Genomic DNA, 24,400 nt, shown 5'->3' with positions numbered 1-24,400 from the left:
TTGTTCGTGGTAACAGTCAACCAGGGTCCTTTTCCTTCACTATTAAATATTAGTTTTGGAGAATCCTATTGATTGAAGACATTAAAACTACGTGGTGGGCAACATTGAATAGAAAATGCACATCAACCATCCTCCATTTGACATACAGAAGTGTCTCAAAATCTTGCTTAGCCGACTACTCAAACCTTTTAGGACGTCTGCAAAAAATTTATGGTCATCCACTAATCCAGTGTTAATCAAAATGGCTTCTATTTGTGAGATGGTACTGTAGTCCTGACATAGAGAAGGGTTCTTGAGTGATTAAAAAAAATGATTTACGACACTGTACTAGCCAAGAGCTTTAGTCGTTATGATCAGAAAAGGTTGGGATATGGAGCATTTGTGAGCTGCTTGCTCATAGTTTTGAGTCTTTGCACTGTGTTTAAGCCTTACTTGGGTCCTGTGCATGTTTGTGAGTGCTTCTACACCCACTTGCATTAATCACTTATTTCCATAATCCAAGACCAAGTACAAGCATACACTGTGCTTTGGTAATTGGCATAAAATGCAGATATATATTCCATCATTTCGTATTATAACATGTTTATGGTAGTTATCAAGTATGACTTTAATTTCATTTGCTTCTATACAGTGAACCTGAAGCTCTTCATCGATGTTGACACCAAAATGCTGATCACCAGAAGCTCTTCACAAATAGCCAAAGGTAAGATATTCTGACTCTCAACAAGGTTAACACAAGCACAGCTCTATCGAGATACCTTGCCTAGAAAATTAAATAAATAAGCCAATCCTTAAATGCTGATTTTACAGTGTGTTGAGGTAAATGATTCTATGTTTCTGAACACATTTGATTATGTGAAAGACAATGTAGCCAAAATTCTAGTTGAAAACACTGGCAGTTCTCCACGAATGGATGAAGATACACATGGATTGTTTGAGCTAGACCTTTGAGACTAGTGATTCTTAAAGAGCCTTTTTTATGCATGTTACCATTCTTTATTTTGTAGTTGAAGGAAAAGAAACAAAGAAAGAGGAACTACTATGCACTTCAGAAGAAAGAACAAAATTTTGCCAAGCAAGGGGAGACATCAGAGTCCATGGAAAATCCTCCACTGTATACATTGTTTCATCTACGACAACTATGTCGGAAAAAAACATGTCATGGAATTTAAAGCCTTATGCACGGAGGGACGATGTAGATGCAATGATTCGTGTGAGAGAATGGTCAGTGAAAGCAGTAAATGTTAGCCAGAAAGCTCCCCAATGCACCCAATATCACAACATTCCGGCTGTATTATTTTCTACCGGAGGGTATGCTGGTAACCACTTCCATGAATTCACTGACATTGTTATTCCACTGTTTTTGACTGCTAGACAATTCAATGGAGAAGTACAATTGATCATAACTGATAAACGTCCTTGGTGGATTTCAAAGCACAAACCACTTCTTAAGAAGCTGTCCAACTATGAGACTATGGACATTGATGGAGATGATGAAGTTCATTGCTTCCCAAGGGTGACCGTGGGTCTCAAACGGTATCAAAAAGAGCTAAGCATTGAGCCTCAAAAGTATTCCTATTCTATGAAAGACTTCAGGGATCTTTTGAGAAGTTCCTATGCATTGAAGAGAGTTGAAGCAATCAAAACCAGAGATGGTCTACGTGGGAAGCCAAGGCTCATGATTCTTTCAAGAAAAAGATCAAGATTCTTCACCAATACAGATGAAATAGCAAAAATGGCTGAGAGTTTGGGCTTTGATGTCATTATTAAGGAAGCAGGGTGGAGCATGTGGGGCTTTGCAAATGTTGTGAATTCTTGTGATGTGTTATTGGGAGTTCATGGTGCTGGTCTCACTAACATACTTTTCCTTCCGGAAAATGCAGTTTTCGTCCAAGTAGTGCCTTATGGTGGGGTTACATTGGACTGGCTTGCCACAAATGACTTTGGAAACCCCTCAAAGGATATGAACATAAAGTACTTGGAATACAAAATAAGCTTGGAGGAAAGCACTCTTATACAACAATACCCGTTAGATCATATGTTTATAAAGGATCCCCCACTGATTGAGAAAATAGGATGGGAAGAATTTAAGTCTGTGTATTTGGACAAACAAAATGTAAAGCTTGATGTTGATAGGTTTAGGCCTACATTGCAGAAAGCCCTTGAGCTATTGCATCAATAAGTACGGTTTGTCTTTTTGATCCAGTAAGCTGGATGGGAGCTTTGAGTGTCACAGTTTATTGTTCGCAGTATTTTTCCTTTTTACTGATATTTATCTATTGTTTTTCAATAAGGAGCTTACAGAATGAGGGACAAAGAAATCACCATCTGCAACAAAATTTCTGTGTGGAAGGAAAATGATGTTCAATGGACCTAAAGCATTTCAGGCACCACTTTTAGGACATCCTGTATTAATGACAAACATTTTAGGCTATGTCCTGTGTTTGGCTATGTCTTAAAGATTCATTTTAGGAAATAATGGTTTTTCTTTTTCAGAAGTTCTCTTGGCAAAATAATGATAATTATTGAAGTTGTTTGTTGCTGGCATTTTTTACTTTTAGATGTGATTTTTCAACGGCAAATGACGATTAGTTTATTTACTAGCAAGTGAAATTTCAAGCTAAAGAGTGTTTACTTGTACTGAAGTGCAGTGACTAACATGAACTCAATTTCAAACTCTATGGGACAGCATCACCTGCTACTTCAAAAAGTGAAGTTGGTGAAATAGATTGATGCATTTTAGTGAATTAAAGGTTTAGTTACCTCTGATTTTTCGGAGACAACTTATGTGGAATGGTTTTTCTGTAAAATAAAAATTCAAATCCTTCTCTTCCGGAATTCACAAGAGCTTCCAATTTACTTCTAGTGTGTGTTAGATAACACATAAGAATCAATTCTAATCCAAAAAATCATGGGGATACAATGAAAAAAAGTAGAAACAACTATTACCTTCTTTTCATGTCTTCTGATGTTTTAGTTTTTTTTTTCCTAAAACAATTGATTTTTTAGGATTTTAAAGTCTAATTAGTGTATTTTCTTAAATATACTCATTTAATATTTACTAATAGTGGTGTAATAAAAAATCAATGCATTAAACAAAGATATTTTAATCCAAATATAATAATTTTAATTCCATTAAATACTTCTTGATCCATGTACAAAAGATATGAGAAAATAATATTTATTATTCTACTTTCAAATAATTTGATTATTTCTCGCTAAAACTAATATAAATACACTGTACTTCTACTTACTAGTCAATGATTTTTCCTAGGCCGCTCCAGTTATATCATCATTACTGCCCCGCAGCCATCATCATCATAATAATTATAATATATTTGATATCCATTTTCTGCAGAGGTGACTTTTGTCGTTTTTGATAATTAACATTTGTAATAGCTCACACAACATAAAAAAAATGCTCAAAACCACCAATTTGGGAGTTTTCCTTGTAATAGTCCGAACTCCCATTCTCCGATAACAGACAAACAAGGTAATAAAAGAATAAAAACATAATAGGATATTGTTTGCAGTGAATTATCGTGAAATGTGGACGAAATTGCCTAAACTAAGGTAGAGTCGTGCAAGGATAAGATATGAAACAATCCATCCAAAGTCCATAAAATTTGAGGCACTGTGGGAGACGATGATACGCATCATTTTGGTGGCTAAGGGTTACTACTTTGTATTGGGTTGAAAGAGACTTCGTCTGATCTCTCCTCTCCCACTCTTTACACTTTCTCTCTTCCTACTCCTTTCTTATTCTGATCAGACGATGAACTGATGCACTGTCATAAGGAAATCCCATCGCCATCGTATCTAATAGTTATCGCTCAAGACGATTGTAGGTTCTAAAAAGTATACAACTATAAATCAATTCTAATGATTTTCTACTCAGACTGAAATTTATTGGATTACATTACCTCCCCAGTTTACAACATTAGTACCAAAAAAAAATAAAAATCCACCCCAGCTGTAACAACTAACAAGCCTCGTAATAGGCTTTTGAGAGTAAAATTGATCTTAAATACATATATTCTATGTCAGCAGGCTTGATTAACTTAAATGCGTTCCCTGAGCAACTACCACATCACGCAGATATCCCTATTCTCTTCCATAAAATACCCGGTCTTACATATGGATATTGTGTTGTCCCCCAATGAATTGTTGCAGGTGAATCCTCTTGAAAAGTATATCTACCGCAAGAGCAGTGCAAAAAGAAAGCATCATCAGCATATGGATACAATTCTTTGCTCTGTTTATACCTCTATTGTAAGAATTCATTTGCAAGTACGAAGCTGCTCAGCCAGCCAATCTCTCTGCTCTGGGCCAAATTAGCCCAAAGCAATTGTGGAAATACTCGTATTGAATTGTGCCCCAAATCTAGATAAACTGGATGCAATCACTCTTTACAAAAACACGGGCTCTGATCTGTACCTGTCATATATTCCCTCAATAGCTCTGTACACTCGCTGTTGAAATAATGACAGAAAAGATCCTTGAATCAATTGCACCATAGCCTTCAACTGGACAAGTTTTTCTTAGTATACAATGCTATTAACAAATCTATCCAAGGTAAGCTTTTAAAGGCAGCTCAACTCCATTTAGCACTGCTAAACGAATTTTTCCTACTTTTCTTGTTGCTCTTTTTCAAAAGCACTGATGCATGGTCAATATCATCAGACGAATGGCTATCCCCTTTTAACCATAGAAGAGCCTCAGCAGCAGCAGATTTTTCTGCTAACTTTTTGCTGCTGCATGGCTGACCAACAAAATTCAACCCATTGAATATGACAGTAGAACGAAATTGGTTGTTTTTCAGCTCCTTTGTTTTGTAAGTTGGTGAATCATGTCCAGCCCTGTTAAGGAATGCTTGAAGGTGATTTTTATAATTTTTCTCCTCAGCTACACCACCAGTTTTGGAGTTTGTTTCCTTCTTTGATTGTGGTAGGACCTGGCGACCAAAGACAAATCTCCCATCACAATGGTCCTCTGATACCAACAATCTAACAGCTGAAAGAAGTTCACTATGCGATTGTGTTTCCAACATGGGATCCAAAAGCTGGCAAAACATGCAGAACATAAAGTAAATATTCAGGGACTTGGAAGAGAAACAGAAAATTGATGGAAGAATGTGGCTAAACAAATAAATAATTCCAGAAGAAATTGATAAGTATGAACTGAACTTACTTTTTTCTGTATCAGTTCTTCCAGTCCCATCTTTAAGCTCAAGTAAGTCTTGGCTAATTCTGGTTTCATGAAAAACTCCAAATACCCTCCCAACATTTTCAGGTGACCATCCTGTCAAAAGAATCACATGCCAAAGCACAATAAGTAGCCAAAAGGAAACACCTAGTACATACAGTCAAGATCAACAGATCCAGGGGAAAAGTGAAGAGGAAATATGGTAAGAACTTACTAGTCCACCTCTGGATACATTCCCACCAAATAAGAGAAGCACTGAATCAGATATACCAGTTGAATCCCTAAGGAATACTGAATTCACTTTCACCTTTTCATTAAACACTAACCATGGGAATGGAATTCGGGTACACAACCATTTACAGAGCTCTACATGATGCAGCACCAAATTTTTAAAATTTAATGGATTAAATATTCCCCCAATTAAAACTGGGTAATAAGAATAGATGGATTATCAAAAACATCAGATATTTGAGAAGCTTACAGAATACAAAAGAACCTGACCATCCTCCATTGTTTTCAGTGCTATTGACTTATCTTTGTTCTGCATAACAAAATTTGTACAGCCTCACATAAAAAAAGAATTACACAATAAAACTGCAACATCTTTATAAATAAAACTTGACAATATTCCCTCCATAATTTGATGGGATTAACATTTGCATACCGAAGTACACTCATACAGATATAATAATATACATGTATTACTTGATAGAACAGAACCCCATGCAGAAGCATGAGACTAAAAAAAATCTATCCCAGTTATTGCCAACATTTTTTTCAAAAAAGTTACAAAAAATATGACGGGGAATAAAACATCAAGAGGCTGACATGCAGAGGTAGTGTGAAAAGATCAATTTACAATTTTGGTAATCCTAATTTTAATATCCAAGTTATTGTCAACATTTTTACAGAAAAGTTGAAAAAAAAAAAAACAATTTTGACGGGAAAAAAGCATCAAGAGGGTGACATGTGGTGGTAGTGTAGAAAGATCAATTTACAATTTTGTTAGAGCTAAATTTAACAAATATCAATTTATATCCACCTAATTGCAATGTTATGGTTACCTCCCCGGGGTTAATCCTACTTGATATGGCAATACTCTTCTATTTTTGTTGATGTAACATTAGATTTGATGAAATGATATTCTTTTGTTGATTGTTGATAAGGTTTAGAGGATATGATGTTGCATTGATAGAAAAGTGTCATATCAACAAACCATTAAGGGGACTTAATTGCATCACTTTGAAAAACAGAGCTTAGTTGCATATGAAATAATAAACAAAATTGAACTTTAACAAAACAAAGGGGAGCAAAATTGTAAGTAAGCCCATGTGGTTCATTCATGTCCTTGGGTGTGTGTTACACCGGTATGTTACTTTCATGAAGATGCCATGAATAGAAATAGAAAATGGGTTCTGAAGACAAAGCAATAGATAGATGGGCACACACCCAGAAAGTAAATAAATAGAAGTGAAAAGTAAAAAATTGAAGTAACACGCAAATTGAAAGGACTAGTAGAGTTTATTACCACAACAGAGGATATTCCGGGAAACAAACCCGCACAGATGACTGCTCGGAGTAGATGCTCTTCATGACTCCATGTATTGTAGGTTTCAGAATTGTTATTAACCAGACAAATATCTTTGAGCAAATAAAAGAATTGCTTTCGAAGAGAGTCAATGGCCCTAAGTGTTTGAGAAGAAAGAAAATTTCGCCAACAGTACTCGTAACCAGCTTGCTGCGCTTCAGCATCTCTCCAACCATCATAAGCCCGGATGAGTGCAAGATGATCACTATAGTCACGAGCAGCAAATTGGGCTTTGGCAGACTCTGCAAGCTACATAAAACATAGACAGCAAACAATTAAATAAAAGCCAGGCTCCTCTCTACTTAACAGACTGATTATGATGTAAATGATCCAGGCTAGTAATGAAGGCAGAGCACCGACATTTTCAATATTAAAAATGAACCATTGTAAGCACCGAAAAAAGATCAATACGAAGTCATCTTTATTCAATGGTATCAAGTATCAACCAATACAGAGTGCATGCTTGATAGGTCTATGAATTTGTTATAGTTTACTTCCAGTCATAAATACTCTTGAAAATAACTGGTCTCACTTGATACCATCAAAACTAATAAAATTCACCACCATTTCTATCAAGAGGAACATCCAAGTTCAGCAAACAAAGAAAAGTCAGGGAGGAGGAAATATCAGCAGTGGTCATAACAAAAACTTACATCCTTCTTGTCAGACGGCATTACAAATGGATCTCTTACACTAAGACCAGCAACAATAGTCATTATGGGATCCAAACACTTGAAGATAGCTCCCAAAATGAGCATCTTGCCAAGTTTGGGCTCCACAGGAAGCATTGCCAATTTGTGCCCTGAAAATTAACATTTCAATATCAGCAGTAGCTCTGGAACAAATCAAAATAATACATTATAAAGGCTTGGAAAAACCAATGACAAGAGAAAATTGTTTTCATAAAAAATGGCAAGAGAAATAGAGACCATGATGCAGTAGTTGTTTTACCTAAAACTGTTAAATTTTCATTCTCATCTAAGGCCCCAATAATCTTCAAATATTCAATAGCATTTTGAACCTGCAGAATAAAATTAATTGACAACATAACAAACTGAATAAAACAACACTGATGTAGGATGCAGAATATCACAAGTTCAAGACATACAATTCTTGGGAAATATATTTAAATAACCATCATATTTGAAAGCAAGTTCCAGAAGCATGTTCAATGAATTTTACCGATAGAGGCTCTGGTGGCTGTAGAGCTCTAGATAAAAACTCAGAGATGCTTCCAAGTTGTAGAGTTTTGATTTGCAGACATAAGGACTGCAAAGGTGTTCTCAAAAGCTCTGGCAATTGATAATCAGCAAAAGCATCATAAACACATCTGGGATAAAGATGGTAGCATTCACCAGGTTGAACACGACCAGCCCTTCCTCTTCTCTAAGAAAACAAAGAAAAACTTTCTAAGTGATCAGGCAATCCAAATGTTTAATAGAAAAGAATAATCTTGAGAAAGAAAACATTATGAAGCTGTACATTAACAAGGGAGTCATACATGGTAGTTTAACTACTTAAAAGATGTAGGTCAACTTGATAGCAATTACAATTACATGTGAGCAACCAATCACAGTCCAATTTCACAAATCCATCAAAGTACTGGGCATGAGCATCTAATTTTAATTGACACACCACTACAATCTAAAAGTATATATATATACACACACACACACACACACACACACACACATTAACAAGACTAGATAGATTACACAAATATTGTTGACATTCTGATCTGGATATATAGATATAGATAAAGAAAAACAACATATATTGTGTATCACACAAGACAAATCACAATCTAAACATTCATATTTGTTATCAACCTAATAACATAAGCTCAAGTTCTATACATGGGAAAAACTTCACCCTTTATTTAAAAAAACTATATTGCCAATGAAACAACAGCCAAGCCTTATATGATTTGGCTATATCCAGAACTGAATTTCCAGTAAAACTAGTTGGAGCAAGGTCTTCTAATGGTTTGTGCAAAAGTTTTCTTAGGTATTCGGTATTCCTCTAGCCCCTTTAGTTGGACTATCTTCCATTCAAAAGGAATAGAAAAAATATTTCTCAAACAATCGAAATCCACAAAACTAAGTTGAACAATCACAAATACCTGCCGAGCAGCAGCTTTTGATATCCAAGATGGAAGCAAACAAGGAGTGTTATTTAATGCATCATATGATGTTTCTTTTGCTTTTCCAATGTCAACCACAAAGACAACATCATTGATGGTAATACTAGTCTCAGCCATGTTAGTTGCAAGAACAATTTTCCTCACCCCTCCTTCAGGATTTTCAAATATCAACCTCTGCAGAAGAGGCAAAATGGGAACAAAACAAAATTTATTATATACATTATTGAAATGCATAAATATGACTAGAAATATATGGTGAAATAGAGATGTGATTTATTATATTCAGCATATAATTCAATTGCTTCAAATTGAAAGGAACTCCCCTCCCCTAAGAAAAAAATTGCATTAGCTCCTTTAAATAATCAATTATTGCAGCAAATTTCATCACCAGAAAATAGAAAAACTGGAGAAGTTAAATTCATGTTTGAAATACTTTCTGAAATCTTGTTCTCACTTTGATATTAGAATGTCTTTCATTTTCTCGAGCAAACTGAAGAAGTGTTCCCAGAAACCAATAATGAAGCACCCATTTTCAGCAGAATATACTTAATTTCAATCACTTCAGAACTATTATTGAAGACAAAATTAGCTATTAGATAGCTTGAATTCAATTGTAAACTATATACTGACAAGCACTATCTACTGTGGTTACTAAGCTAATCAGTCTTTACTAGCAAGATCACCTGCTCAGAGCTGGCCATGGAGCCGTGGCATGCAAGAAGCAATACTCGGCTCTGATCACCCAACAAAGGATGAGCTTGAAGTTGATCCTTCAAAGAGGTTATATCATCCCAACCAGTCATAAAAACCAAAACAGCACCTGACCTTTCATTCTTAACAATATGGCAAAGCACATGTTCAATAAGGTTAAAACCAATTGAGTCAGGGTACCAGCAGGACAATGAATCTTGAGTGCGTAGGCTATACCCCTTAAATTCTGCAACTTCTAAAGCATCCTATGCAAAATCAGAGAGAAGCAAACAGAATTAGCCAAAAATTACACACCTAAAATGAAAAAGGAAAAGCTTTCCAGCTCAACTTGTGTACCTCAACAGCAGAAGCAATGTGGCTCTTTCTTTTTCTGAAAGCTTGAGCTTGCTTCTGCATTTTCCATGTTTTTTCTTGACCATAGTCATCAATTTGATTATACGGTGTCAATCGATATCCAGTCCTTTCCAGAATGTCCTCAAGAAAATGTGCTCGAACTGGAAATGTAAAACCCTAGAAAGTGCACAGGTCCCCAGAAAATTAAAATAAAATAAGTTTATCATATCTTTCATATTATCTGTAAGCAAATGCATATCGATTTGCCAGAGCAACAAAACGTGAAATTGCTTGTACAAATAGCTTTAAGCTGTCTATTAGTTTACGATTTACAATAAAAGGTTAATATGCCAAAGAATACCAACCAAAGCTTTTCAGTCAACAACTAAGTGGCTGAACTGCTAAAATACAGTCTTTCTTATTGAGAGCTTATACAATCGCTTATCACAAGATAAAAATCACCATGTCCATAAAAATGGCATATAATTGGTCATTTAGAAGTTCATCAAAAAAATCAGAACAAATATTCCAACTGTGGAAATGGGATGATATGATAAAACATATTAGTGTGACAGCAACTGAACTTCAACTCAGATTACAGAAATGAGTATCCTGAACTTACAGGAATATGCATAGTTGGAGCACCATTAAAGTATGAAGAAAATAGCTCAGCATTTAAGGTTGCACTCATCAAAATCAACCTCAAATCAGGACGATGATGGAGAAGTTCCTTCAAGACAATGAGAAGAAAATCTGACATGTGAAAACCAGTGGTAAGTATCATATAAAATAGAAAATTGGAATAAAACAATTATTTAGCTACCTTCATTCATTCCACGTTCATGAATTTCATCAACAATAACATGAGTTACACCTTTTAAATTCCTATCCACAAGCAATCTCCGCAATAATACACCTGTGGTGCAAAAAAGAAGACGAGTATCTCTCCCTTTCATACCCTCCAGGCGAACTTTGTATCCAACCTTTCAGAAGGGAAAACAAGCAAAATAATTTAAGTTAATGAACATAAATATAAGCTAAAGTACGTCAAGCATCAGCAAGTGGAAAAGGTCCACAGACTAACAGATTCTCCCAATTTCTCCCCACGCTCTGCTGCAACTCTTTCAGAAACAGACATAGCAGATATTCTTCTAGGCTGAGTACAGATTATGTTACATACAGCTCCACGTGCAGCTTCAATCTCAGATTCTAATATGTATTGAGGAAGTTCTGTGGTCTTACCACAACCAGTTTCACCTGAGACAACGACGACCTGCAATTTCATTTATGATACCACTTAATATAAATTTTCATTCATCACAAACATATTGAGACTCATAGTCTTGACAAGAAATAAATTTGCAAAAGAAAATATTACCATTTATGTTACCCTTTAAAAATTATTATTTCCTTTAGAAACTATAGGATTATACTTATAAATTATATAAAAATATGAGCATTGGCATACAAAGTGTCATATTCTCTCTCCATGTGTGTCCTTTAATTTTTTATTGGGACTATTTAGCTTGAAGTATTTCAAAACCTTTAACTTTTCCTTCACCCTAATCTTTCATGTGCCCACTTGATTAAATAAGCATGTAATCTAGTTCATGCAAAAGTTTCACATATTTCAAAGTGTAATGTCATACAACATGATGTGCTGCCCACTAAAACTAAAAGGGTGATTGAGTTGATCAGCCTGAGGGTTAGTTAAGAATACTGAACTGGACCGGTCGCTCTGAAAGGTTCAACCGGGAACTGGTCCACTGACCAGTTCGGTCCATCCCCAACCCAGTGATTAAACAACAGTCGAACTGGAGGTCAGATGACATGAACCAGCCAATTTACATGTAGACCGGTTAATCTTCAATACTTCTTTTTGAAAAAATATTTGAGTGCTGCTATGGAGTGCACCACTGCTGTCTTTGGAATTATTATATGCAAACTTAACATTCTGAATAATATTTTATGCAAATTTATCATATTAGATTAGAGTTATATTTAAGTTAATATGTATTTATTAATTTTAATAGTATTTACTTCACGTTTATTTTTGAATTTGCTCTCGCTATTAATTTTTGTTTTGCAAGACATTAGTGCATGTATGCAGCCCTACCCAATCAAACAGGGACTGCTTCCAAGATTTGAACTTGTGACCTCCAAGTTACAAAAGATAGCAACCTTATCGTTGCACAAAGGCTCACCCTCACACTATGAAAATAGTACATTAAAATAATAGCAGTTGAGGTATAACCAATGTTAGTAAACCATATAATCTTCGTTTAAGATGATAATATCCTGATTTATCTACAATCAACAGTGTCTTTCAAGTGTAAGGAAAATTGACTCTATTCATAAGAAACTATAAATTATACAGTTGTATCTTATATAAAGGATCATACACAAGCATCAAGCCTTTTTTTTTCTTTTGTAGAAGTATAAACAAATCATTGAAGGAAAGAAGTAATAAATTAGAAATCACAGAGGGCACCATTTTTCCCTTTTCACCTGACTCTGTGAAATAACTCTCAGAAATGCATCCTTCTCTTTGAAAGCAGGAAGACTTCTACGAAATTCAAGCATCTTTTGCCCTTCAGGAGACTCCTATAGATAAACCAGCATCTGTTACAACTTCTTTAAAGGATAAAATAACAACAAAGGACATCTAAGTACAGAAAATTTCATTGCTAGAAAAGATCAATAAACAGCTTCCATCATGATGTATCAATGTCAGAAGCCAAATAACCTGAAATATAACTATCAAAATGTGGACTATTCAATCATTGCCCATTTATCAGCAATCAAACAAAACCATATTACCATAATTAATTTAATTTGTCAATAGCTTTGTTATTTATCAAAAATGTATTACCAAATTAAAAGATACAAGTGTTGCGATAAAGATCAAGGTTGAGCCATATGTCCATTTTTAAAAATTTACAATGCTATATATATGCACAAGAAACGTGGCTGCACTACAAATTTTTTACAATTTATAGCTTTCATAAATTTTCACCCACACAATGAATGGGACTAAGGTCAATATACTCAAATAAAAAATTGCTGAAATGCCAGCTGAGACTATAACAGCAAATTAAATGCACTTCAGACTAGGAAGGCAAACAAACCTGCCAATCCTGTTGCTGATGATGCAGTTGCAAACTTTTTCGTTGAAGGATTTTCTCCTTGACAACACTATTATGGGTCACGGGCTCTGGCTGTTCATACATTCTTTCATTGGCTGGAATGCTTCTAGAATCACTTGAGTTATGCAAGGAATCTTCCATAAAATCCCACTTGTTTCTAGCCTTTTGTGAAAGATGGGCAAGGAGATGAGCGTCTACTTCTTTATGAACACCAAGTGGTAAGACTACCTGAACGAGACAGGAAAAAAAGTCAATTAGGCTACATGGTATAGAAGATAGAGAATTTACCAAATATCGCAATTTTATAGTATTAAAACTGTAAAGAAAGCTGTTATCTGTTGACAACTACTAGCAATGTTCGGTGCTTGGCATTATGCTCAAAATTTAACATGGGGATTGGTATTGAAATTGGGACACTAAGGAACTGTTTGATTTGAGAATATGTTTTCTGTTTTCACTTTTAATTGCAGTAAGGACCTCCCTTCCCCCATTCCCACCATCACCGTCACTATCACGTCTAAAACTGTAATTCTAAAACTTGACGCCCAATTACATTGTTGGATAAGGCAAGGAAAGGAATCCTCTAAAAGTGGTTTTCTTCACCCAAAACTGTCGGTTCGCCCAATTCATTCAGTTAATCAAGTTATCGAAAAGCAATAAATACCTCTCTTTGTGGACGCTTATCATCCAAATCAGGGCGGTAGTTTGGCAAAGGCGCCTTGCTAAACACAACAACTCTTGCATACTGCCGGCTGCAAAAGTAAAATTCATTGATAAAATCTAACAAATGAACGAAATGCACACTAAAGCGAAAATAGGATAGCTACCTATACAAACCCATCCTGGTAGCTAAAGTGGAAAGTTGCTCGAAATCGCGACGGTCCTTCTTCTCCCTGGACACCGCTTCTTGTTCGTCTTTGTTGCGCATAAGCATGGTGAGCTTCCATCTCCAATCGTCAATGTTCTCGTGAGTTGAATCACCCTAACAATAATAATCAACACATTAAAAATGAAGGAATAGAAGCAAGTGAGGTTAAAGGAATGGAAAGTGAGGAACCAGTTGTTGGTTGTGAGAGGGAGAAGACGCGAATTCGACATCGGATTCGTCACTGGAGACGTCCTGGTAGGCGAAACGACCATAGGTGGAGCTGCGTTGGTGCCAAAACGGAAACTTGAAGGTCCTCTGGCGCGTGTTCTTGACGACTTGAAGCGCGGCGGAGCAGGAGTGGTGGCGGAGGCGAATGGCGGTGCGGTGAAAAGGAGCGGATGAAATGGAGGGAAGAGAATGTCTGAGAGGAGCGGAACGAAGCCGCGACGTGGCTTTGAATCTGATGAAGCCCTGAAATATGCCGGAATAGGTCATAGGCATGCTGATGACTGCTGAGCCTCAGACTGAAACAAAGCTTCAGTTCAGCCTTGAGAGACGCACTTTTGCATCCCTAACCCCCGCGCTGTTTATTTCTTATCTTTTGTTATTTCTTATGTTACATAAAAAAATGTAAAATCAAAAATCAAAATTAAAGTAATTTTTTTATTAGTTTATACTTTATACTAAGATATAAGTGTACAAACGCATAAGAGCCTACTACGTTAGCATGGAAAACGATTTATTAAGCAAAAGTACTCATGTTTAATTTTTTTAATATACAAAATTTTCTTGTACCATAACTAGCTTCTGAGTCAAGATAAAAATATACATAATTTTTCCAAGACAAATTTAAATCAAGGATTAACTTCTTTTTCTAGGTTGATAATTGAGTTACGCAATTAATCATGATATAACATGATTAGCAAATAATATAATCTCTTTGAATGTAATTTTGGTTTATTTTATTTTATTTTATTTATAATTTTTTTATTTCAATTTAAAATAAAAATGTTTGGTCTTTTTATTTTTCAAATTTTACAATTTTAATTCACATATTTTATAGAAATTGTTTGGTTCTTTTATTTTATAAAATTCATAATTTTGGTCCCATAATTTAAAAAAATACAATTTTGATCTAATTTTTAATTTTATTTATGTTTTATTTCTTATATTATAATTAATTAAAATTTTATGATACCTTAAATGCATACATTAGATTTAGAGTTTAACAATATCAATTAAAAAAATAAAATATAGATAAAATTAAGAATTGAGTAAAATTATAAATTTTCTAAAATAAAAGTATCAAATGTTTTTATTTTAAAAAAGAGAACTAAAGTCACAATTTTTTTAAAACAAAGGATTTAAATGTCTTTAGTTAAAAACGAATGGATCAAAATTGTGAATTGAATAAAATAGAGGATCAAAATTGGATTTAAGTCTATTTTATATTAAAAAAATTGCTAAACATGCCACACCCTTAAATAGAAATAAGTTGTTTATTATTTTTACCCACAATATGAGTAAAAAAAAGTTTTTTTCTCATTCTATTTATTATTACTCGATTTTTTCAATGAATTTTGATTTAAGATATATAATAATAATGGTTATTAAATCAAATATTTTGGTTTTAATATGAAAATTTAAATTTATTATTATGTTATTTTTATTTATTTAAAATCACTAAGTAATAGAAAATTTTAAACTATCACAAAAGTTAGAATTTCTTTTTTTACTGGAAAAGTTAGAATTTCTTATTTGATATTATTTATACAATTTTTCATTTTAAATTATAGTAATAAGCAAAATTAAAATTTTTTAAAGTAAAAACTTAGAAAAATGAAAGTTTTCTTTATCCTTTAAATACTTTTATTTAAATACAAATAATCAAAATTTTATATTTTTATAGAGTTTAATTTTTTTCGTTTAATTAAATAAAAATATAAATTTTATAAAAAATACTCCTCTTTTCGTTTCTTATAAACTATTTTTAATTGATATTCTGTGAAAATATATTTTTCTCATAAATATATAAAGAGATAAAGTTATTTAGAAAAATAAAAAATACAACAGCCAAATAAAACCCCTTGACTTCGCTAGAAAAAGGGAAATGCAAAAACGGAAAAACCCCACTCTCTGAAGTAACCAACGCAACCCATCACTCTTTCTTTCTTCCTCTTCCCCCCACATACTATTTTTTCAAATCTAGGGTTTCCTCTGCGTCTAGGGTTTCTTCCTTCTGCAACCATCAATGGCGGCAATCACAGCTCCCCAGCACCGATCCTCGAAGACGGAGTCCTACGTTGACAACAAGCGCAAGGATGACATCCGCCACGCCAACATCGTGGCCGCACGCTCCGTCGCCAACGCGGTTCGCACCAGTCTGGGCCCCAAGGGCATGGACAAGATGATCTCCACCTCCTCCGACGAGGTCATCATCACCAATGACGGCGCCACCATCCTCAACAAGATGCAGGTCCTCCAGCCCGCCGCCAAGATGCTCGTCGAGCTCTCCAAGTCCCAGGACTCCGCCGCCGGCGACGGCACCACTACCGTCGTCGTCATTGCTGGCGCCCTCCTCGAGCAGTGCCTCCTCCTCCTCTCCCACGGCATCCACCCCACCGTCGTCTCCGACGCCCTCCACAAGGCTGCCGTGAAGGCCGTCGACGTTCTCACCGCCATGGCCGTCCCCGTCGAGCTCTCTGACCGCGACTCCCTCGTGAAGTCCGCTAGCACATCCCTCAACAGCAAGGTCGTCAGCCAGTACTCCACGCTCCTGGCTCCCCTCGCCGTCGACGCCGTTCTTTCCGTCGTCGATGCCGCCAAGCCCGACATGGTCGACCTCCGCGATGTGAAGATCGTGAAGAAGCTCGGCGGCACCGTCGACGACACCGAGCTCGTGAAAGGTCTCGTCTTTGACAAGAAGGTCAGCCATGCCGCCGGGGGACCCACCCGCATGGAGAACGCCAAGATCGCCGTCATACAGTTCCAGATTTCGCCTCCCAAAACAGACATCGAACAGAGCATTGTGGTGAGTGATTACTCTCAGATGGATAGGATTCTAAAGGAAGAGCGTAGTTATATTCTCGGCATGATTAAGAAGATCAAGGCCACTGGTTGTAATGTGTTGTTGATTCAGAAGAGTATTTTGAGGGATGCTGTTACTGATTTGTCCTTGCATTACCTTGCCAAAGCTAAGATTTTGGTCATTAAGGATGTGGAGAGGGATGAGATTGAGTTCATTACCAAGACACTGAATTGTTTGCCCATTGCTAACATTGAGCATTTTCGCACTGAGAAGTTGGGTTACGCTGATCTTGTGGAAGAGGTTTCTCTTGGGGATGGGAAGATTGTGAAGATTACTGGGATTAAGGAGATGGGGAAGACCACCACTGTGCTTGTACGTGGGTCTAATCAGCTTGTTCTCGATGAGGCCGAGAGGAGTTTGCACGATGCTTTGTGTGTTGTTAGGTGTTTGGTTGCCAAGAGGTTTCTCATTGCCGGCGGTGGTGCGCCTGAGATTGAGCTCTCCAGGCAGCTGGGTGCCTGGGCTAAGGTGTTGCATGGGATGGAGGGTTACTGTGTGAGGGCATTTGCTGAGGCGCTTGAAGTTATTCCCTATACTCTGGCTGAGAATGCTGGTTTGAACCCGATTGCCATTGTTACCGAGCTGAGGAATCGTCATGCACAGGGTGAGATAAATGCTGGAATAAATGTGAGGAAGGGTCAGATTACCAACATCTTGGAGGAGAATGTGGTGCAGCCCCTTCTTGTTAGCACAAGTGCGATCATGTTGGCGACAGAGTGTGTGCGGATGATTTTGAAGATTGATGATATTGTAACTGTGAGGTAGAGTTGATTGAACAATGTGGAATTTAGAGAGAAACTGAATCACCCATTATCTTCTTTTTTTTTTTTTTTGTACTTCGTGCTTTAATTTTATGTTGGTAGTTTATGTTCTTTCTAGCTACTTTGGTTAAGTTCTTTTGACTTTGGCTGCTGCTGTTATTTACAATTTTGAATGTCCTCATGGATTGTGATGCTTGCTCAAGTCATCAGATTCAGAAGTGTTGGGGGTTTATCAATAGTTGATGATTTTTATGAGCACCACTGCTATTGATTGTGTTCATGCATTTTCCTTACCTTAGCCATACTTGTATATCCTGTGTCTGTATGTGACTTTGAGTGGAATGGTTGCATATTAAAAGTCGTAATTTTAATATCCTGTAATTGCGTGGATTTATGTTATGTTATTGTTCGTGGAATGATGTTATATCAGTGAAGTTATAGTTGAAGTTTTAATTGGACGTCTTTGCTTTGGAGAATCCATTAGTTGCTCAATGTGTAATGTAAAAAGCATGTGGCCGATTTGATGCTCTTTCTTCTCGGAGGTTTTGTTTTGGATCTTTCTAGACATAGGTTTTTTGATATACATGTATGCTGTACAGCTTGTAGGACTTCTATAAATCCTTCTACTAATATAATTAAATTAATTTTTGCCTTTAAAAAATAAATTTTGGCAAAACTAATGGGAGAGAATTTTTACAAATTAGCTTATGCATAAATTACCTTTAACTTAGAAGATCATTTTATTTTTCTTATTTTCTTCTTAAAGCACTTATGAAAAATTTTGTCCAAGCAAACTCCTAATCTTCTGCCATCTATTTTTATCAGTAAAAGAATAGTTTGGCAGTTTTAGGTTTGGTATCTTCCATTGATGGCTAACAAAACGTCTGCACAACTCCTGATAGCAACTTGAAAGGTTTGGAAGACAGCAATAAATGCAGAGCCACCCGTTTGAATAAAATGAGAGATATGACAATGCAGGATGCTCCAACTCCCTGGAGTGGTCAAAGAAAGTTGAACGAATGAATTGACTTTGTAATTGCGTGTTGTAGGGATTAGATGTGTCATATATAAATCAGATTGTGCATTTAATTTATCTTACAGCTACCTTTGAAGATTGAACGAAAATGTTTTCCATTCTCAAAAGGAATATCATATTGAAGAAGTGTGTTTGGATAAACATTTCTAGAATTGATTAGAGATTAACGTGATTTTAAATTAAGTTAATTTTGTTTGGATAATATAATTAGAAAAGGTAATTTTCACTTTCAATGGTTTTTAGAAAGTAGATATCAAAATTAATTTTAAGTGTGTAATTATCAAAATGAGTTTTAGTTATTTGGAAATGTCTTTTGTTTTTTGATTTATTATATTGATATTGATATATAAATTATTTTATCAAAATAGATTTTTTAACAAGAATTTTTTAATATAGAGAATGAATGCTGCCACACATGCATGATTATGCCAAGACCTGTGTTTGGATAGGAAATTTTAGTAATTCAAGAAAATTAAAATACATGAATTCACTTTATTTTTTAAATGTTTTGTGTGGATAAAACAATTCAATTTTTTTGAAGTTTTGAATTTTTTTTTTTTGGATGGAATAATTTAATTTGTATTAAATGCAAATTTTTATTTTTAAATATTTATTTTAAACAATAAAATTTCAATATTAATTTTTTTTTATCAAAAATAAACATAAGTCAATTTTTAAATATTTAATAATTTAACAATAATTTTAATATTAGACAATATTTAAAGGTTAAAAAATACAAATATTTAAAAATAGAATTTATACATGTGAATATTCAAATTTAATTATATTTTAAGAATAACAAAAGTTTGTAGATAAACAAGTAGTTGAATAGTAACAAATATGTCATGACAGATTCAATACTCCGAAAGAATTCTGATACAATGTCAAAATAAGGTAACTATAGCCATGATAGAATCCTTCAATCAACTCCCACCAAAACCATTTTATTAAATTGCAAAGATCCTCTATGTCACTTAAAGCACCATTACTTACATACAAAACTAAGTAACTAACCATCTGTTTCTACATCGATAGGTTATGCTTCGCGAATGATAACTTACAACCCAATAGATAGATCCTTGTAGAACTGCAAACACAAACAACCCGTCCCAAACTCAAGCTATTAATAGACAAGGAAAATTATTTATTATAAGAAAAATATATCCTTGTTAGTTAAGGCTTATAGAACTCACCTTTTGAAATGCCAAAAGTTTTCATGATGATATTTGCATGATCCCATCAAGTAAAGTGATTCTTAAAGCAAGTACTTGTTAGCAGAATAGTACGTATTGCAGGTTAAACAAAGACATAAAAAAAAAAAGAGAGACAAGGATTGCCTTTCTTGCTTTCCTTTTCTTCTAATTTCAGTACAAATCAAATTGCACACACTATTGCCAACACCATATTCCTACTGCAGAGCAGAAGTCTTGCTGTAAAGGATAGTTTCCAATACATATGCAGCTAAACCTTCACATACAAAAGAACGGCTGCTTAGATTCAAGTTATTAAATTGGAACTCGATAGATGGTCTCAAATTGAAAGAAAATCTGGGTGTTAACAGTTGAAACAGTGACACTAGCACCAAAAATATGGATCACTGTTTTCCTTCTCATGAATTATTAAAATTAGTATATATATAAAGGAAGCCAGTTAAAAGCAAATAAAGGACATGAATAAGACAGGACAATCAACCTACTCAAGTGAAATTCACGGATGATAAAAATAAATTTCAGTCAATTAATGGTCTGTTTAATTTCCTAAATGATAACAAGTACAAATTTTATTGAATATGGTCCTCCTAAAGTAGCTAATGGCCCTCCTAAAGTTCATTTTAGCTTATTTCAATAGGCTAAATGAGAAAGCTAATCAAAATAAGCTAAATAGGAAAGGTAATCAAAATAAGCCATTTAATAAGATTAACCTATCAAAAGCTCTTATTTGATAAGCACACAATTAAGTTGTTTATCCAAAAGTACCCTTGATCATACAAGAACAATTTGTAAAATAGACCGAAGCTTCAACATGCATACTGACAGTGTTAAAGTTTATATAACATGTATCATAACATTTATAAAAGTAGAGAGTAGGATGTTTGACAAAGTATTCCTTCCATTCACCACAAAGTTTGCTCAATACAAGAATACTTGCATCAAGGGTATCTATATAAAGCAAATCCTGTTTCCCAGTATTAAATACATGTCTGTGTTAGTAAGTGGGAAAGGAGTCACTAGGAAAAAATAGATAAGAGAAACAAGGATATATGTGAGATATGAACTTCTAGAGACTTGCCTAAAACTGTCATACTATCTTATCAAAATTATTTTAGCAATTATCAAATATTCAAACTCAAGTAGCACTAACCACCATTTTACTTTTTCTCCATTTATCTTGAGAGAATGACATGCCCTGTTGGAACTAAATACCCCTAAGTCATAACAAGTCTGCATTAGATAAATTTAATAGCTTATGCAGTATAACTGATGAGGTATAATTTTCTCCCTACCACTAATTATCCTCTTGCTTTTGTACCTTATAATTTATTTGTTAAGTAATTTTCTTAAATTAAACATGTGTGGAAATAACACCAAAAGGCATGTATTAGCCACTTGATTTCCATTTCCAACTTTGTGATAGTGTTGACCAACTATTGTTACTTAGATATTGTTTTTTTTTTTATCAATTGAAGACACAAAAACTTTGAACATGTATTGAAAAATCAAGTTATTTTAAGATATATCTTTTACCAACTAGTTGTTGTTATAGACCTAATGGCATGGATCAATTAGTTGATTTATATATAGTTGGTGTGGAATAACAAAGCTTGGTTACTATATATTTTGGTTGTAAACCCCATACCAAGTGAAACACAATATACTGAATTATTAGGAGAACTAGAAATTAAAAACAAACTATGTTTGTAAATAAAGAATTGTAATTGAGTTCTATATATTTTGTTTTTGGAATGGAATTGTTACATAGTTATTCAAGTTTTGTTTTTTGAGTCAAGAAAATTAGACCTTGTAAAATTATTTTAGTGAGGGGGTAGAATTTCTAGTATAAATGGTAAAAGCAATATGGCGGGTTAAAGTGGTAATGGATAAACAGGTACATTTGAAAGCCATTATCATTTGGTTGTTGTAAAATACTGTCATTAGAAAGCATAATTTTGAACAACCCTTAGTTAATTTTAGGTTTGGGTTTTCTTTAATGGCACAAATTAAGGAATTAAAAGATAACTTTTTTCATTAGAAATCACATGGGAGTGTATTTTTATGCATCCCAATAAAATACTCTTTTTGTTTTACTTTCTGGTATTAGTTAACACATGCATTGTTTAATTGATTTCTTTTGTATTATAGTTTGTTACAACGTAAGTAATTCCAAAGGGCAAAGGTTATATAAACGGTTAATATTGCATTGCCCTTCGATATAAATGCTTGTTGAATTAAGTTCTTTCTTGTACATATGAATAAAAATGCTTGACTGATTTTTGCAAAATATAACTATAATAATTTATGGTTTACAGGTACTGTCCAAAAGGGAAGGCGAAACAACTGCATCATCTGTTGATAATGAGTGAAAATGAATGTAGCTTTAACTATTTAGTCTAAACAATGAGTTCATGATTCTTTATCTAGGAGTATGTAAATTATACAATTGGAGTGGTATAAATTTACAAATTAACTTTGATTTATTCACCCCAAAATCCTTATTGCTTACATGTTATACATGATGTATATCAAGTCTTTCATTTATATTGTATTAGGTGCATGTAAATGTCGTCATTTTATGTTGCAAAAAGTTCCGACGTCATGATGTATATCAAGCCTTTGTTTTTTTGGAAATATATTTTTATTTTCAAATACATTTTCAAAAGGTTATGACTTTTTATTATGACTTTAAAATAAATTAATTCATAAGTGTAAATGATTCATTTTTATATTTTCCCCCTTGTCGAGGTGTGAGGCGTTTGGTTTAGTTTTTTTTGTTTGAGATTTTCCTTTTAGAAGCTTTTTAGTTGTATAAAAAATTGTTTTTTTGGATATGGTTGTTTATAAACAAATCTTGCAAATTGCAAATAGACAATACAGTCCCCTCTCACTCTAGCTAACCTGACTATTTATTTTCCTTTTTTAGGCTACTATAAAATAGAATAATTTCAAGTTGGTTGGGAATTACTATTCTCACCCTAAAGTTGCTATTTGCACCCCCATATTTCCTTTAAATTTAATTTCCAAAAAAAAAAACCTTTTCATGTAAACATGATTTCATTGATAAATTACACAATATAAATACGTTTCAATTGTGTAAGAAGAATTTAAAAAAAAAACACAAATGAAAATGTGATTTCACTCTATATTTTGTCAACAAAATCTCATTTTTGTTGTGTAATATTGTTGCACCTTCTCTTACATAATGAAAATATGTGTTTGCTGTTTAAATATATAATAGAAATAAGATTTTGTTGTTTAAGCATATCACGGAAGCTTTTGTTGTGTATTTTTTGCAGTCCCTCTTATAATGTAAATACATTTTCGTTTTGTTAAATTTTTATGAAAAATAACTAATAAGTAACTAACTGAAGATATAAGTTGATTTTCTAAATCAGTCAAACTATTGTTTTTAAATTAAAATTAAATTAATTAAGATACAACCTACCTTTTTTAACAGTAATCAGTGCCATATAAATTATCATTTTTGGGTGAGAATAGAAAAAATGGTAGTAAGAATAGTAATTTTCACAGGGGATTTTTTTCCTATAGTCCTACATATATTGGAGAGTAAATATTTTTAAAATGGGTTTTGTGTGACTAAATGAAAAATGTATTTATAATTAATTTAATTTAAGGTGCATTAAAATAAAAAAGATAAATATACAATTGCTTGTTGATGTTAGAGTCAAAGAAGACTTGTTTTCCTTGGTTGATTTGATTATTTTGGCGATCTTGAGTCTTTCACACTTCTTTAATTGGCCATTAATTTGAGTTAAAGAATGATTTTTCATTAGATACACGAAGTTATTAACTTATATATATATATTAAAAAAAAAACTTGATTCTAAATATAATTCAACGATAGATATCTTTCTTGCTGTGTGCGTTTGCAAACTGATTGATTATGCGACGAATGCGATGCGCTGCTGCCATGAAAACAAATTCAACAATTTTATAAGTCAATGGAATGGCTTCATGGGTGAAGCTGATTGCTATCATCACGGCACCGACATTATATATTTTTCTATCTCCAGTAATTGTAAGAAAACATTAGAGGAATTTATTAAGTTGAGAATAAAAAAAAAAAAAAAAAAGTGAGCATGTTGTGTGCATGGTAGCTCCCATATTCATGTGCATGTGCTTGCCCTTTTAAATCCTGTTGGAACCAACATGGTAGATTCATAGTATTATGTTGGGTGACAACTGTAACGCAGCTGTCGGGTCATTACTTGTTCACCTTCTTCCTCTTTCCCACGCTCCAAACCATATAACATAATACACAACCTAACCACCGCAACGCAATAAAG

General features: G+C 34.1%; 2 protein-coding genes and 1 pseudogene across 3 annotated transcripts; 2 read left to right on the top strand and 1 right to left on the bottom strand.

Annotated features, from left to right (window-relative positions):
- The first annotated feature begins 99 nt into the window (after nucleotides 1-99).
- LOC114413702 (alpha-1,3-arabinosyltransferase XAT2-like) lies at nucleotides 100-2,540 on the top strand. Its single transcript, XM_028378222.1, has 3 exons — nucleotides 100-451; nucleotides 632-703; nucleotides 1,008-2,540. Exons 1-3 carry the CDS (start codon nucleotides 310-312, stop codon nucleotides 2,180-2,182), a joined length of 1,389 nt encoding a protein of 462 aa, XP_028234023.1. The 5' UTR covers nucleotides 100-309; the 3' UTR covers nucleotides 2,183-2,540.
- Nucleotides 2,541-3,659: 1,119 nt separating this feature from the next.
- Nucleotides 3,660-14,594, bottom strand: LOC114413701 (annotated as a pseudogene). Its single transcript, XR_003666959.1, has 19 exons — nucleotides 14,184-14,594; nucleotides 13,954-14,108; nucleotides 13,791-13,878; nucleotides 13,109-13,354; nucleotides 12,489-12,584; nucleotides 11,065-11,253; nucleotides 10,804-10,963; nucleotides 10,603-10,733; nucleotides 9,984-10,157; nucleotides 9,620-9,892; nucleotides 8,916-9,110; nucleotides 7,976-8,179; nucleotides 7,745-7,814; nucleotides 7,447-7,595; nucleotides 6,734-7,042; nucleotides 5,687-5,746; nucleotides 5,420-5,571; nucleotides 5,191-5,301; nucleotides 3,660-5,062 (listed from the first exon to the last, which is right to left on the bottom strand). The product of XR_003666959.1 is annotated as a DExH-box ATP-dependent RNA helicase DExH3-like (transcript).
- Nucleotides 14,595-16,091: 1,497 nt separating this feature from the next.
- LOC114413700 (T-complex protein 1 subunit delta-like) lies at nucleotides 16,092-18,214 on the top strand. Its single transcript, XM_028378220.1, has one exon. The coding sequence runs from the start codon at nucleotides 16,246-16,248 to the stop codon at nucleotides 17,845-17,847; it is 1,602 nt and encodes a 533-aa protein (XP_028234021.1). The 5' UTR covers nucleotides 16,092-16,245; the 3' UTR covers nucleotides 17,848-18,214.
- Nucleotides 18,215-24,400: the final 6,186 nt, after the last annotated feature.

This window comes from Glycine soja, chromosome 5, assembly GCF_004193775.1.
Source record: "Glycine soja cultivar W05 chromosome 5, ASM419377v2, whole genome shotgun sequence".
Classification (NCBI taxonomy): domain Eukaryota; kingdom Viridiplantae; phylum Streptophyta; class Magnoliopsida; order Fabales; family Fabaceae; genus Glycine; species Glycine soja.
The sequence above is the reverse complement of the archived record's forward strand: the minus strand, read 5'-3'. Positions and strand labels throughout refer to the sequence as shown.